The sequence below is a fragment of the Microcaecilia unicolor genome, chromosome 3 (genome assembly GCF_901765095.1).
Source record: "Microcaecilia unicolor chromosome 3, aMicUni1.1, whole genome shotgun sequence".
NCBI classification, from domain to species: domain Eukaryota; kingdom Metazoa; phylum Chordata; class Amphibia; order Gymnophiona; family Siphonopidae; genus Microcaecilia; species Microcaecilia unicolor.
This window is the reverse complement of record NC_044033.1, coordinates 474186438-474202858: the sequence shown is the minus strand read 5'-3', so window position 1 is coordinate 474202858 and position 16421 is coordinate 474186438. Positions and strand designations below refer to the sequence as shown.

The 16421-nt window shown below is 43.0% G+C and overlaps 1 protein-coding gene across 1 annotated transcript in view; it reads right to left on the bottom strand.

The window, feature by feature from the left end:
- The window catches only part of COL19A1 (collagen type XIX alpha 1 chain), a 946027-nt gene that overhangs the window by 583096 nt on the left and 346510 nt on the right, over positions 1 to 16421 (bottom strand). The window contains exon 13 of the mRNA XM_030199003.1: positions 12659 to 12712. Coding sequence (XP_030054863.1) covers positions 12659 to 12712 — 54 coding nt within the window. The remainder of the gene's footprint in view (positions 1 to 12658; positions 12713 to 16421) is intronic.

Here is a 16421-nt window from a genome sequence, read left to right as displayed (position 1 = left end):
ACTGTTGGCTTTCCCCCTGTTTCTAGTTTAAAAGCTGCTCTATCTCCTTTTTAAACACTGATGCCAGCAGCCTGGTCTCACCCTGGTCATGGTAGAGTCCATCCTTTTGGATAGACCCATTTCCCCTTCCCTTCCCCAGAATGTTGCCCAGCTCCTAACAAATCTAAAACCCTCCTCCCTGCACCATTGTCTCAACCAAGCATTGAGACTCCGGAGCTCTGCCTGTCTCTTGGGCCCTGCGCGTGGAACGGGTAGCATTTCAGAAAATGCTACCCTAGAGGACCTGGATTTGAGCTTTCTACATAAGAGCCTAAATTTGGCTTCCAGAACCTCTCGCCCACATTTTCCTATGTCATTGGTACCTACATGCACCAAGACAGCCGGCTCCTCCCCAGCACTATCTAAAATTCTATCTAGGTGACGAGTGAGGTCCGCTACCTTTGCACCAGGCAGGCAAGTCACCAGGCGATCCTCACGTTCACCAGCCACCCAGCTATCTATATGCCTAATGATTGAACCACCAACTACAACAGCTGTCCTAACCTTTCTCTCCTGGGCAGCACTTGGAGACATATCCTCGGTGCAAGAGGATAGTGCATCCCCTGGTGGGCAGGTCCTGGCTACAGGAGTACTTCCTACTTCACCAGGGTGATGCTTTCCTTCTAGACCTCCCTCCTCCAAGGTAGCACAGGGGCTACCAGACTGGAGGTGGGACTTCTCTACAATATCCCTGTAGGTCTCCTCTATGTAACTCTCTGTCTCCCTCAGCTTCACCAAGTCTGCTACTCTAGCCTCAAGAGAACGGACGCATTCTCTGAGAGCTAGGAGCTCTTTGCATCGGGCACACACATATGACATCTCATCAACTGGGAGATAATCATACATGTGACACTCAATGCAAAAGACTGGATAGCACCCCTCTCGCTGCTGGACTGCTGACTCCATCTTAGTGTTTTTGAGTTTTTTAATAATTTAAAACTTGCTTCAGTAGTGAGGATATTAGCCTAATATAAAAGTGTCTTTTAGTTCATGTGGAGGGGCATAATCGAAAGTGAGTGCCCATCTCCGTGGGTGCCCATCTCCATGGATGGCCATGCGAAGGGGCAGGACAAACCGTATTTTCGAAAAAAGATGGGTGCCCATCTTTTTTTCGATAATACGGGTTGTGCAGGGTAAATGCCTAGGATTTGGGCATTTTTGAGCTGGGCACTATCGGTTTTCAGCGATAATGGAAACCGAAGGCGCCCAGCTCAAAAATGAAGAAATCCAAGGCATTGGGTCATGGGGCCAGGATTCGTAGTGCACTGGTCCCCCTCACATGCCAGGACACCAACTGGGCACCCTAGGGGGCACTTTTACAAATTAAAAAAAAACCCAATTAAAATAGCTGGTGCATAGCACTCTTCCCTTGTGTGCTGAGCCCCCCAAAACCCACTGCCCACAAGTCTAAACCATTACCATAGCCCTAAGGGGTGCAGGGGGGCACCTAGATGTGGGTACAGTGGGTTTGGGTTTTTTTTGGAGGGCTCAACATTAACCAGCACAAGTGGAACAGGTAGGGGGGGATGAGCCTGGGTCCGCCTGCCTGACATCCACTGCACCCACTAACAACTGCTCCAAGGGACCTGCATACTGCTGTCAGGGAGTTGGGTATGACATTTGAGGCTCGCATACAGGCTGTCAAAAAAAGTTCTTTTTTTGTGGTGGGAGGGGGTTAGTGACCACTGGGGGAGTCAGGGGAGGTCATCCCTGATTCCCTCCGGTGGTCATCTGGCCAGCTGGGGCACTTTTTTGGGACTTGGGTCGTGAAAAAAAGGGTCCAGGAAAAGCGACCCAAATTCTCGCTTCTGGGCGCCCATCTCCCGATTTGGGTCGAAATATGGGCACCCATCACTTTCGAAAATAAGGCCGATTGTATATTGTATGATTTATTTCATGTTTCCTTCTTAGATGGTAATGAAATGTATTTAAAACTCTGTAAGAGCACTCCTTGCTTGTTACCCTAATTACAATAACTGACTATAAATGAAGAGTTGTCCTAGGGGTGAGCAGACTAAACTAGATCCTGCAGTGCCTGCTAGATTCTATCTGTTAATGCTGTGGTACAAAGTTTTTAAAACTAAGTGGAAAAGACTATGGAGATTAGTTAATAAAATTTTCTTTTTATATTTTTATTTTGCCTAACACTAACCTACAATTCCTCCTTTAAACCCCAATCTTTAAGTTCCCAAAGCACAAAGCAAAATAGTGTTCACTTACCAGAGAAATGCCCTCTTCTCTCGGAACTTCTCAGAAAGCTTGGGCAAACACAGTAATATGAACATTGGGGTAGAGCATGGTAACTTTTTATCTACAGCACATGTATGTGCCTTTTCTGTGCTGACTCCTAAGTTTCACATAAGTACATTTTTTTTATTCCACTGGAAAAAGTATTATCATTAGCAGCTGTGGCACAAAAACACTGATAAACACTAATTTTTTGATCTCCTAATTAGCTGGAAAATAAACATTTAAATTAACTATTTATAAACAACTACGAATAGAAGCCCTATTTATACCAAATATTGAAATAACACATACTGCACATTTTGAGCACTGATGAAGCTTCCTATGTTAATTTTAATGAAATATGCCTGCAAATATAGACTGCCAAGAATATAGTATAGGAGCTTCTCTATTCACAAGCATTCCTTTTCACACGCCTCAAACAGAAGAGCATTCTGACCGAGAATAGATCTGTAGTTTTATCCCACAGCAGCTGTTCTGCTCCTGAATGTGGTGGCTTAGTAGGCTAGTTAATTGCCAATGGATATAGGACTGATTTTCAGCACTATGACTTCACTTTAATTCTGCTGCATCAATTATCATGTTAGCAATTCCCCTTTGGGGAGAGTAATCAGTTTCCGAGTACTGGATACATTACACAAACTCTATAGTTGTTACATGAGCAGAAGATGATTGTATTTTTGCATTGATTAAACAGCATGTTGTGTCAGTGTTTAATTGGGATCTGTATAGTATCAGCAGTAGAGTAGGGAATTGTTTTCTCATGGGAAAGTCAGTTCTGCATAACACTGGCTAAACTCTTTTCTGTGCTTTCAACTCATCTTAATTTGCTGGTTGTGCTCTTATCTTGCCATATATTGTTCCTTCTGGAACAATTCCTCTGTATATATAATAGTGAATACAGTTCTCTCTATAATGGCCACAACCTATTTCCTAATCCACGTATTTTAAAATAAGAAAGTAATGAAATATACTAGATTAAATCAATACTTTGGCTATGTCAGAGAATTTTTCACAAGATCAAGAAGTACATAAGAACAGTCATATTAGGTCAGACCAATGGTCCATCTAGCCAGTATCCTGCTTCCAATAGTGGCTAATTCAGGTCACAAATACCTGGCTGAAACCAAACTAGTAGCAACATTCCATGGTACCAATTCTGGAGCAAGCAGTAGCTTCCCCATGTCCATCTTAATAACAGACTATGAATTTTTCCTCCAGGAACTTGTCCAAACCTTTTTTAAACCCAAATACGCTAACTGCTGTTACCACATCCTCTGGCAGCAAGTTCCAGAGCTTAACAATTCTTTGAGTGAAAAAATATTTCCTCTTATTTGTTTTAAAGGTATATACATGCAATTTTATTGAGTGTCCCCTGCTCACTGTACTTTTTGAAAGAGTGAAAAATCGACACACTTCTACTTGTTCTACACCACTCAGGATTTTACAGACCTCATTCATATCCCACCCTCAGCTGTCTCTTTTCCAAGCTGAAGAGTCCTAACCTCTTTATCCTGTGCTCACATGGGAGGAGTTCCATTCCCTTTATCATTTTGGTCGCTCTTCTTTGAACCTTTTCTAATTCTGCTATATCTTTTTTTCAAATATGGCAACCAGGATTCAATGCAATACTCAAGGTGAGGTCGCTTCATTGAGCAATACAGAAACATTATAATATTTTGGTCTTATTTTGCATCCCTTTCCTAATACGTCTTAGCATCCTGTTTTCTTTTTTGCCTCGCGCCACACACTGGGCACAAGATTTCAGGGGGGCCATGAATAGATTGAACAGTAATGGAGAGAGTGGTGAACCCTGGGGCACCTCCGCATTCCATTTTCCAAGGGTTGGAGATCGAGGAGTTCAGTTTCACTTGGTGGGATTGGGTGATCAGGAATCCTCTTAACCATTCAAGTACTTTCCCTACTATTCCTATTTTGTTGAGGATTCTTTGTAGGATAGTATGATCGACCATGTTGAATGCACTGGGCATGTTGAACTGTAGTAAGAGACTATTATTCCCGGTTGAGATTTCATTTTTGAATTTTCCTAAAAGTGTGATTAGTACTGTTTCTGTGCTCTTTCAGTGTATCATCATACCATAGAACTAGTTTTCTGTCCTGTATGCTTTTGGATTTCATGGGGTCTCTCTCATTTAGTATGGTGGTGTATCTCTTGTCCCATTCTGTTATAAAATCCGCAGAATCAGTGATTGTCGTAGATGGAAGACCAGAATTTAGTTGCATCAACTTTTCCTCATGAGTTATGAATGGTTCGTGATTGTGTTGGGGTGATCCCTAGTTCTTTCAAGTAGAGGGTCATGTTTAGCTTGAAATGGTCAGACCATGGAGTTTCTGTCCATCTTTGGTTTTGTATGGTAAAGTCCTGGTTGGGTGAGAATCTATATGCTATTAGGTCTAAAGTGTGTCTTTTGGTGTGTGTAGTGGGCACAGGTGACCATTGGAAATCCCAGAGTTGAAGGAATTTAACACAGTCCCTAATGCTTTCAGTGTTCTGGTTTTCTAAATGTAGGTTAATGTCTCCTATTATCAGTATGTTGGTTGTGCAGATGTTACAAATAAAGTCCATAAAGTCTGTTTGGGCCATTTTCCCATTTCCAGAGGCCTGTAGAAAAGTACACAACTTAGATGGTTATGTAAGTCATTATCTCTTATTCTGAGGCAATTTCCAGTTGTGGTGTTATGGATTCTGTAATGGGTTCCAAGTATTATGCCCCCTCCTTTTTTCCCCAGTTCTAATCCAATTCAAAATTTTGTATCCGGGAGGGCAGAGGTCTAGGATTATGGGGTTGTCTTTATTCTGAAGCCATGTTTCATTTAGGAAGATCAATCATAGGTCTTTGTCCAATATCCAGTCTTTGATTGTTTTGGTTTTGTTGACTGCTGATCCAGTGTTGATGTAGCCGATTGGTATTAGGAGATAATTGTCTTCAGTTATCATGACTTTATGGATTTCCACCCGTTTGGGTTTCGGGTTTGGTTAGTCTCCTTTTTGGCCAGTTGTTGTGTTTGGGTTGTTGTAGGGTGTGACTCTTCGGCTGTTCGTGGGGTCGTGGTTTTTCATCTGTTAGAGTGAGGTCTGCCTTGATGGAAAGCGGTGTAACTAATAAGGTGATTTGAACTATGGAGTATTGGTATTATGTTGTTGTCACCCTGTGTGAGGGCTATTGTGGTGGATAGTAGCATAAGGGTAAATATGCTTTGTGCAAGTCTAGTGAGATTCATTTTGTCTTTGTCTGTGTTTTTAGGAGCTGGCATTTATGTTGGTTCTAAGATGGGGGAAAGAGAGGTTAGGACTCAGTTTTGTATAGTTGTTTTTTTTTTCTTGTGTGTGGGACATGTTTCTAGGTTTTTCCTAATTAAGTGTTTTCCGAATGGAATTTCATGATGGGCTATATAGTTATAGGTTAGCTAGTTGAGCGGTGAAGGTAGGTCAGTGGGTTAAGTTTCTCAGTAGTGTCCATATGGTGGTCAGAATGTTGACTCCCTTGTCTTCACCTATGAGGGTCGTGTTCATTGGTGAATGTTGTTCTCTGTTGACGTCTTGGTGCAGAACTGCCAGAGGGCAAGGAGGGGTGATGGAATGTACCACTTCTGTTATTGCTAGGCTATCTTTCTCCTGGTGAAGTACAGTCATAGAGCAGGGTGGAGTAGTGGGGAGGAGTTGCTCCTTGCCGATACAAGGCTGAGGGATAGGGTGCTGGCAGGTGTAGTTTCAGCAATCTGGGGCAGGTTGGATCCAGCTTCAGCTCTGATTAAGTATCTTCTCTATTAAGCTCTCGTTTTCTTGTTTTTCATTGGTATGTCATACAGCTCTAGATAGGATCCAAGATGGAGATTTAGGAAGTAGACACACCTGCAGATCCTCTCCAGGCACTAACTTCATCTCTTCAGAATGTCTTCTAGCCTGTTAGAGACAGGCAAGTGGAGAGAGAAAGTTAGGGAGATTCCCTCAACTCCCGGTGCAGTCCTGGCAATGAAACAGATGATGATGGATCACTTTGGAGCGCCTTTGGGGCTCCCAATGACTTCATCTCCTTCTGCCGGAACCAATGCATTAGCATATGTCAGTAGTGTGAATGGGGCATCTCTGAGCCCTGTCAAGTGTGCAGTCCCGTCCCCCCCCCCCCCCGCAGGTGGGAAATGAAGGAGCTGCAGGCGTTTCTCCGCCCAGTGTTTTAGAGGTTGGAGAACTGGGTTCGCAGAGAGGGAATGTGCCAGCAGCGGATGAGACTATGGAACCTGGACAAGATATTCTTATTCAATCAGCTTTAAAGATTTTTCCTTCGGATACTATGAGTACTCTCTCCCAGATGAAAAGTCTACTTCCTCTTGCTATGTCATCTTGGGTAATAACAAAGCCAGCCATAGTGACTTTGGAGTGTCTTTGGGATATTATTTATGACATGCATTCTTCTTTGCAGCCTTTGATTATGGGGAACTCTAAGGACATTAAGGCTACTTCAGAGGTAGTCTTGCTTCAAGCACAGGTATCTGCCCAATACCTTTAAAGTTGAATCTTAAGAGTTAAAACTTCAGACTTTGGAGAATTTTTGAGATGTCTTGGTTAAGGGTAAGACCTTTTACACCAACGTGTGGAATACCCGTAAACCAGGTTAGAAGGCATAACCTGAGATTTCTTAACTTCCCCAAGTCACCTTTGATTTCCCCAGTGTACATATGGTCAAGAAATATTTACGTGAGGTCCTGGGGATGGTGAGCGATTCATTGCCTCCCATTACACAAGCTCAATATATCTGGCACTCAAGAAGATCAGTGGGAGATTCCTCTCAGAGGCAGGAGGTGGACAATCTGAATCTCACATCCTTTTTGGAATCCTCCATGGATATAATTACACAGAGAACTACTATGGTGGTTACTTTTGCTTTGGAACTTGAATGCAGCGCAGTTTTGAAACTTTCTTTTAGACATCTAGAGATGCAGTTTTTGGGATCAAAAGTGTGCATATTTCCTGATATCTCAAGAGAGACACAGATGAGGTGTAAAGCTTTTTTGGTCCTATGGCCTAGAGTACAAGCATTAAGTGCCAATTTTGTGCTAAGATTTCCTTGTTTATATTTTGTAGTTTATGAGGGTAAACAACTTCAAATTTTTGATCCAAAACAGCCAAATGGTTTTCTAGTGGCTAAAGAAGAATTGAATGACTAAGATAATTCTGAATGCACGCCATCAGGGGTAGGCTAGAGATAGTATTTGGGGAGAGCGACTGCCTGATTAGAATTTTTATTTATACTTCTTTGTAATAGTTTATTTCTTATAACTTGGATCTTTACTTCCTTAACTTGTGGGCATAAGATTAATGTTTATTTCTTTTAAATATTTGAGATTTTTTTTCTTTTTCTATGTTTTCTGATTATCTCAGAATTGTGGAGATATGTATTTAAAAATTTAAATAAATATATATATTTTAAATACAGCTCTAGTTAGGGTGTGGTAAACTCGTGTTGCGGGTTGCTGAGAATTGAGCTCCAGTCCAGTGAGTGAACTCTTTTTGCAGCAGTTACTTCTAGTATTGTTTTTGATTGCAGAGTGCACTAATTCTTTGCTAGGCATAGTGAGTTCTGATGCTCCATGGCATGAATCTAATAGGTAACAGACACACTGGAGAAACTATTGTTCAACTCGGGCACAGTTAAGCTTCAGATTTGGTACCAAGATACTTTTCGCTGTCCCTAGTGGGCTCACAATCTAAGCTTTAGTAGCTGGGGCATTAGAGGGTTAAGTGACTTGCCTAGAGTCATAAGGCGCTGCAGTAAGAATCAAACCCAGGGTTAAGTGACTTGTACAGAGTCACGAGGAGCTGCAGCAGGAATCAAATCCAGTTCCCCAGGTTCTCATCCCAATGCATTAACCATTAAGAGTTAAAGGGCTTTTTTTGAGGGGGTACTTGGAGGTACTGAGTACCGGCACCTTTTCCATTGTCTGCTAAAATAGACCTATGGTTTTAATGAACGAGCTCATGCTCTACACAGCAATTCTGCCTTGTCATAGATTCTGTGACTGGTTGTAGGGGGCCTGGGTTTGTGGGGTGGGTCCCTCAGTGATCACTCCACTCCTGAAGGGTAGCCTGGCATTTGAGTACCGGCACCTTTTTTGCTAGAAAAAAAACGCACTGAGGAGTTGTAAAGCTGAAAGTTTGCCTAGAGCGCCAAATCTCATTGCATTGGTACTATACATACCACACCATCCACCAATGCATTTACCAAGCAGTAAGTAACTGCTCTGTGTGGTAAATGCAGGACAAATGCTGATCATGCCCCAAACATTTATTGCACAGGCCTTGCCCTTACTAGTTTTAATTTTTGCAGCTAATGTGTGGCAAGTGCCTAAAACTTTCTGCATTATAGCTGGAACCTAAGTGCAGATGCTTTGCACCTGTCTGCAGTTCTTATACTGAAAAAAGGGGCAAAGGGTCATGGAATTGATATACCACCACAGTTTACATTTATTATAGGCAGGTACGTTCTCTGTCCCTAGTGGGCTCACAATCTAAACTTTTGTATCTGGGACAATGGAGGTTTAAGTGATTTGCCCAGGGTCACAAGGAGCTGCAGTGGGAATCAACCCCAGTTCCTCCAGTGCTCAGCCCACTACACTAAACATTAGACCAGGGCTCGACAAATCCCAGGTGCCACGTTGCCATGGTGAATAGAATTTGTCCCTGGTACCTGGAATTATATTTGCAGGTTTAGTACCATTTTCAGCTCACACTCCTACATCAAGAAATTCTTCTCTGTGTTGCATGGCTCTGCATAAGTCTGAATTATTCAGGGTCGTCAAGTCGCAGGAGGAATGTGAACGATTACAGGAGGACCTTGCGAGACTGGGAGAATGGGCGTGCAAGTGGCAGATGAAGTTCAATGTTGACAAGTGCAAAGTGATGCATGTGGGTAAGAGGAACCCGAATTATAGCTACGTCTTGCAAGGTTCCGCGTTAGGAGTTACGGATCAAGAAAGGGATCTGGGTGTCGTCGTCGATGATACGCTGAAACCTTCTGCTCAGTGTGCTGCTGCGGCTAGGAAAGCGAATAGAATGTTGGGTGTTATTAGGAAAGGTATGGAGTCCAGGTGTGCGGATGTTATAATGCCGTTGTATCGCTCCATGGTGCGACCGCACCTGGAGTATTGTGTTCAGTACTGGTCTCCGTATCTCAAAAAAGATATAGTAGAATTGGAAAAGGTACAGCGAAGGGCGACGAAAATGATAGTGGGGATGGGACGACTTTCCTATGAAGAGAGGCTGAGAAGGCTAGGGCTTTTCAGCTTGGAGAAGAGACGGCTGAGGGGAGATATGATAGAAGTGTATAAATAATGAGTGGAATGGATCGGGTGGATGTGAAGCGACTGTTCACGCTATCCAAAAATACTAGGACTAGAGGGCATGAGTTGAAGCTACAGTGTGGTAAATTTAAAACGAATCGGAGAAAATTTTTCTTCACCCAACGTGTAATTAGACTCTGGAATTCGTTGCCGGAGAACGTGGTACGGGCGGTTAGCTTGACGGAGTTTAAAAAGGGGTTAGATAGATTCCTAAAGGACAAGTCCATAGACCGCTATTAAATGGACTTGGAAAAATTCCGCATTTTTAGGTATAACTTGTCTGGAATGTTTTTACGTTTGGGGAGCGTGCCAGGTGCCCTTGACCTGGATTGGCCACTGTCGGTGACAGGATGCTGGGCTAGATGGACCTTTGGTCTTTCCCAGTATGGCACTACTTATGTACTTATGTACTTATGTAATGATCCAAAAAAGAAGTACAAAGGGCACTCAAGAATGGTATAAGTGTGCTTTATTAATGACACTTGTACCATTTAGAGCCCTTTGTGCTTCTTTTTTGGATTGTTGGTATTATGTACTTTGACCCTCTTTGGTGAATTCTACATAAGTCTGAGCCACGCGATGCAGGAACTCTCGCGCTGGTCTCAAATCTCACAAGGCCAGGGTGAAGGTTCCTGAGTAAGTGGCTCAGACTCATTCAGAGCCATGTGATACACAGAAGAGGAAGTTCTTGCTGCCGATGGCAGCCACGGACAGCAGGGTAACAGGTAGCCGCAAGAGCTACTGGAAGAGGAGAGGAGAGGTTATCTGCCTTGCTGGGAATACGGATGGGGGATGGCGACTGCCTAATTTAATGGGGTAAAAGGTAGATTAGGGGAGTGGGTGGCTGCCTGACTGGTTGAGGTACAAGGCTGGAGAAGGGGGTGTGGGGCTGGGGTACAAGGCTGGGGGGGATGGGTGGCTGCCTGGCTGGCTCGGGTACAAAGCTGGGGACGGAGATGGGTGACTTTCTGGCTTGCTGGGAGTACAGGCTAGTGGGAGGGGCAGCTGATTGTCTTCCTGGAAGTGAGGGCTAGATGGGGTGAGGAAAAGATGTTGGTACAGGGGGAGCCACAGATGCCATGGCACCCCCAAATTTTTCTTCTCTGCCTCTCTCACTATGCGTCATGAACCAGCAGACCTTGAGCATGTGCAAATGCTCAAGGCCCCACACTAGTAGACTACATGATGCCACCTATGCTGCTGATAGAGTTGCCACCCCGGGGAAATGAGTTAAGTGAATAAACACCTGGCAGTGGCAGGGAAAGAGAGAGATGCTGAAGGAGGAAAGAGACATCATGGGTGTGTGTGTGTGGGGGGGGGGGGGGTAAGGAAGAAGAGAGGGAGAGAAAAATGCTAGAAGAGGAAGTGGGCAGAAGGATAGAGATGTTAAATGCCATGGGGAGGAGGAAGGAAGGTAGGAAAAGAGAGCAATGCTGTGGACCATGTGGAGAGGGAAGAGATGGAAGACAGAGATGCTGAAGAACCGAGGAGGGGGGGGGTCAAGATGGAGGGGAAGGACAAAGGAAATCATGGGGGGGGGGGGGGGTTGAAAGGGAGGGAAGGACAGAGATGCAGGAGACTATGGGGGGTTGAGAAGGAGGGGAGAAATTCTGGACACCTTGGGGGGGGCAGACTATGGGATGGTAGGGAAGGGAAACTGGGGGTAGAGCTTGGGTAACCCCCAAACAAAAGGGCAATTTGCTGCCCCTGGGATGAGGGATAGGCCTAGGGGTGGATGATATAAGAGAGGAAGGAGGCTAGAAAAAGAGACTGGGTGACCACAGGGCATGGAGTGTGTTGATAGGGAGTTAGTGAGACTAGGTGATGATTTGGGGGGGGGGGGGGGGTGAAGAGTGTGAGCTGGACTGAGTGATGAGTAGTTGCATTGCTGCATGTGAAATTCAGTGATGCATTAAGGGCCTGATTTATTAAGCTTACATTTTCCCTTGGTCAAGGAAGATGAAAAACAGCCTTAGTAAATCAGGCCCTGAAGGGTAGGGGTTGAGAAAAGTCTCATCTGCTGACTCCTAAGTTTTTGTTCTGGCTCCTAAATCCCACAAAAATCTGTCAAGGCCTGCATTAGACTAGTTCTCCACTTCTAAAACCAGATGTACAAAACATTTTCTCCCATTTTGAGTCTATGTTCTATTGCGTTTATGCATTCTAAGAATCTAAGACCCATAAAGAAGTGAGTGGCACACATCCTTGCAATATAGCCAGCTGCAAACTATGCCAAAACATTTCACAAGACCCCGCAATCATTCACAAAGGAAAACTATTCAACATAAAGGAATCCTTTACATGCTCATCTTCCAATGTAGTATATCCCATCCAGTGTAAAAAATGTGACGAAGGGTGCTATATTGGAGAAACAAGCCAGATGCTGAAGAAGAGATTTGATGTACACAGACATCATATGAAAAATACCAGTGCCAATCAGGATGTTACCTCTATGGGACAGCACTTTACAAAGCCAGAACACTATACCAATGATTCTATGGTGAGAATACTGAAAGGAAACTTTAAATCAATACAGGAACGCAAGACCTTTGAAGTCAAAATGATTAAATATTTTGACACCCACCAGACAGGACTTAACAAAGATCTAGGTTTTCTAGCCCATTATAAACCATGACATTTCACTGCTTTGTCACCCTCTGATCAGCATGCATATCTCCCCGTCCCTCATCCTCTCAGCCCTCTGTTTCTCACCTAGCCCACCCCTCCCTCATCCCTTCAGACTGTCACTGAAATACTTTGATATTTCACTTATATATGCTGTTACTTATCAAAATTTGCTTATTTCTGATCTGACGAAGAAGAGCTTCCTTCGAAAGCTAATCAAATAATGTATTAAGTTAGTCCAATAAAAAAGGTATCAACTTATTTTCTTTTCTATGTTTTATTTTATTCTATTTCTATTGATTACCTTTAAAAGTGGACTAACACGGCTACCACATCTCTCTACTTAAAAATCATTCAAAACAACAGAAATTGATATCAATAAACTTACATCTTTTCCGTGAAGGCCATCTGAGCCTGTTTCTCCTTTCTCTCCTTTTTCACCCTAGATAAGAAAGAATATTTGATGTTTAAAAAATATTATGAATATTCATTTTAACAGCAATGTGGTTTACATAAAGGGAGTAATTTTAAAAAGGGGGCCCTTCTACTAAGCAGTGGGAAGCACTAACTTGTGCTTACTGCACCCTAAAAGGCACTGCCTCAGGCATCTCACAGTAGTTCTGGGATCAGCATGCACCAATCCACCAAATCAAAAGCTGAAGACAAATCAAACTGAAGTAGTAAAACACTCTACTAAAAAGAGCATGAAATTCAGACAAAGCAGCCAGTAGATGCATGGAAAAAAAATCAATTTGAAGTGTCTATATACAAATGCTAGAAACCTTAAAAATAAGGTAGGAGAATTGGAGGATATAGCACTAGGAGGGTTTTTTTTTTACAAAGGCACGCTAGCATTTTTAGCGTGCACTAAAAATAAGCTTGCACTAAGAGTTAGAGATACCCATATATTTCTATGCGCATCTCTAACATTTAATGTGTGCTAGTTTTTAGCATGCACTAAAAACGCTAGTGCACTTTTTTAAAAGGATCCCTGTGTTATCAGGGTATAAATGTTATTACAATGATAGAGTGGATCAAATTGGAGGGGGGCTGCATTATATGTTAAAGAGGGAATTGAGTCAAACAAAATAAACATTCCACATGAAAGAGATAGCAACGTGAAATCTTTATAGATAGAAATTCCAGGTACGAAGGGAAGGAGTATACTGGTAGGGCTGTACTACTGTCTGCCAGGAGAAAATGAACAGACAGATGGAAATATGTTTACAGAAACTAGTCAACATTATAATAATGGGTAACTTCAATTATCCTAATATTGACTGGATAAATGTTATAGCAGGGAGAGTTAGGGAGGTAAATTTTCTAGATGTAATAAATGATTGTTTCTTGGAGCAACTGGTCCAGGAACAAATAAGAGGGGGAGCTATTTTGGATCTAATCCTTAGTGGAATACAGGGCATAGTACGAGAGGTAGCTGTGTTAGATCCGATGGGAAACAGTGATCATAATGATCAAAGTTGAGCTGATATCTGGAGTGATGTCACAATCTGGAGTGAAGTCACTAAGGGGTCCTTTTACCAAGCTGAGGTAAAAAGGGCCCTGCAGTAGCGACAGGGGCTGATTTTCCCAAGCGCCAGAATACTTTTTATCACAGTGGGTAAATGCCCCCCCCCCCCCCGAAAAGGTAGCCAATAGAGTGGATACCTTGGAGAAAGTAGAAACGATGAGAAGGGATCTCCGAACATTAGAAGAATGGTCGAGGGTCTGGCAGGTAAAATTTAATGCCAAGAAGTGTAGAGTGATGCACTTAGGGTGCAGAAATCCGAAAGAGAGGTACTAGATAGGAGGGGCGAGATTAGTAAGCTGGACTCAGGAGAGAGACCTTGGTGTGTTGGTGACTGAGGATCCAAAGATGAAGAAACAATGCGACAAGGCGATGGCCGTGGCCAGAAGGATGGTAGGCTGCATAGAGAGGGGTATAACTAGCAAAAGAAAGTCGTTGGTGAGGTCCCACTTTGAGTATTGTGTTCAGTTTTGGAGGCCGTATCTTGCTAAAGGACAAGGACACCCTGAAGACACCGAAACTTCACAGTGGAAGTAACTTATATCAATACAGCCTAATTGTAGCCCATAGTGAACTGAAACCACAATGAACACCACCAAACTACTCCTAGCAATATACTCATTATCGTTGATCCAACTAACACTAACCACTCTGCTCACAGAAAGCAACATTATACCCATAATACAAAATTATCATAGACTGAAAAGCTACAACACACCTCACCACACTGACAATAACCAGAACGATGGAAGAACACAAACAAAAGGACAACCTCAACTGAAGGGAAAGAAAGATCACAAAAATCCATACAAACTAAGAAACAACAACTAACAAAAATCCACATAAAACCAATCGTAGATGACCCATACCAGAAAATTCAAATCGGCTACATTAACGCCAGATCCGTAGTAAACAAAACGACACTACTAACAGACTGGATCACATCAGAAAACCTTGATCTACTCTTCATCAACAAAACCTGGATCCATGACCAAAAGGACCCCATAATCCTAGATCTTTGCCCCCCAGGATATAAAATCATTCACTGGACCAGAAAGGATAAAAGAGGCGGAGGTATAGCATTAATCTATCGATCCCAGTTTACCATCGAAACCACTGCCGAGTCCATAACACCCCAACTTGAAATTGCCTCAATCAGAATCCACAACAAAACCCTGCCTGATCACCTGAACTCCATCCTATTTTACAGACCACTAGAGGACATGAATTGAAGTTGATGGGGGGCAGACTCAGGAGTAATGTCAGGAAGTATTTTTTCACAGAAAGGGTGGTGGATATGTGGAATGCTTTCCTGCGGGAGGTGGTGGAGATGAAAACGCATGGGCGTAGTTTGACTGTTTCATTTGGGGGGGGGGAAGGGTGTGGCTGGCACATTTGCATATTCATTTGCATATATGCATCTCATACATATTCATTATGGCTATTAATAAAATCAACAAAAACATACACGCACCAGACTAAAATGCCGAATATGAAGCCAGTATATCAAAAACAATAGGGCCAGACACTTTATGAAACAACACAAAACCCTACAAAGAGACACTCAAAACCTATACAGAAAACTTAACACACAACAGTCTTAATCCATCTATGAAAGGGCAGTGCTATAAATTTTACACTGGACCCTAGAGCACCAATATACCTGCTACTGGAAAACTGTAACAAGCTGGACTGTTACACATTCCTACACAAACACTACATGCTAGCAGAATCCGTCACGTCAGTCACATATGCAGAACATGGACAGACCCTCATGTGATACAAAATAGGAACAACAAAAAACATGCCCACAAAAACTGAAATATAGATCTGTTCAAGAAAGCCAGGCTCTGTAAGCAGTGCAAATACTGGTAAAAGAGAAACAGAAATGCATTTTCTCCTGTACTCTGCAAAATACAACAATAGAAAAAAATGTACATTTCATAAAGCAGGCACATCTTAGTCCTTAAAATGCATTAAATAAAAAGAATGTTTTATTTTCTACCTTTGTTGTCTGAGCATTCTATTTTTCTAGTTGGTCTGGTCCCAGTCTCCACTTTCCATGTATCAGTCTTCTCCTAAATTCTTTTGAAGGTTGACTTCCCACTTCTTCGCTCTTCTCTTGTCTTCCTGTCCTTCTCTGCATCTGTCTAGCACTGATCTTTCATTTTACTCCCCCCCCCCCCCCCCACACACACACTCTTTTCTTTCACTCTTTAGTCCTTAGCATCCATCTACCTACCGGCTTTGACCATCTCCCTCTCATTCCCTCTCCAGCACTCCCATTCCCCCCTCTGTCTCTCCCCAGTCTCCTAAATACCTCCTCCATCTTTCACCCACTTCATTAGTCCACCATTCCCATACTCTGTACTCACCCTCTTTGCTCTCATCTACCCTCCACTGCATCTCATCACCCTATCAGTCCCAGCTCCATCCAAGCCTCTCCTTCCTTCCCTTGCCTCCAAGGCCACTCTTCTACCTGTTACATTTTACCCCATGCCCAATAACTTATCTTTCACCATCTTTTTAATCCCTTTCTACCATACCCCTCACCAGTACCCTAATCCCTTTTCAATGTCTCTTATCCTCTCTCCAGTCTTCCTGGTCATTCACATTATGTCTCAAC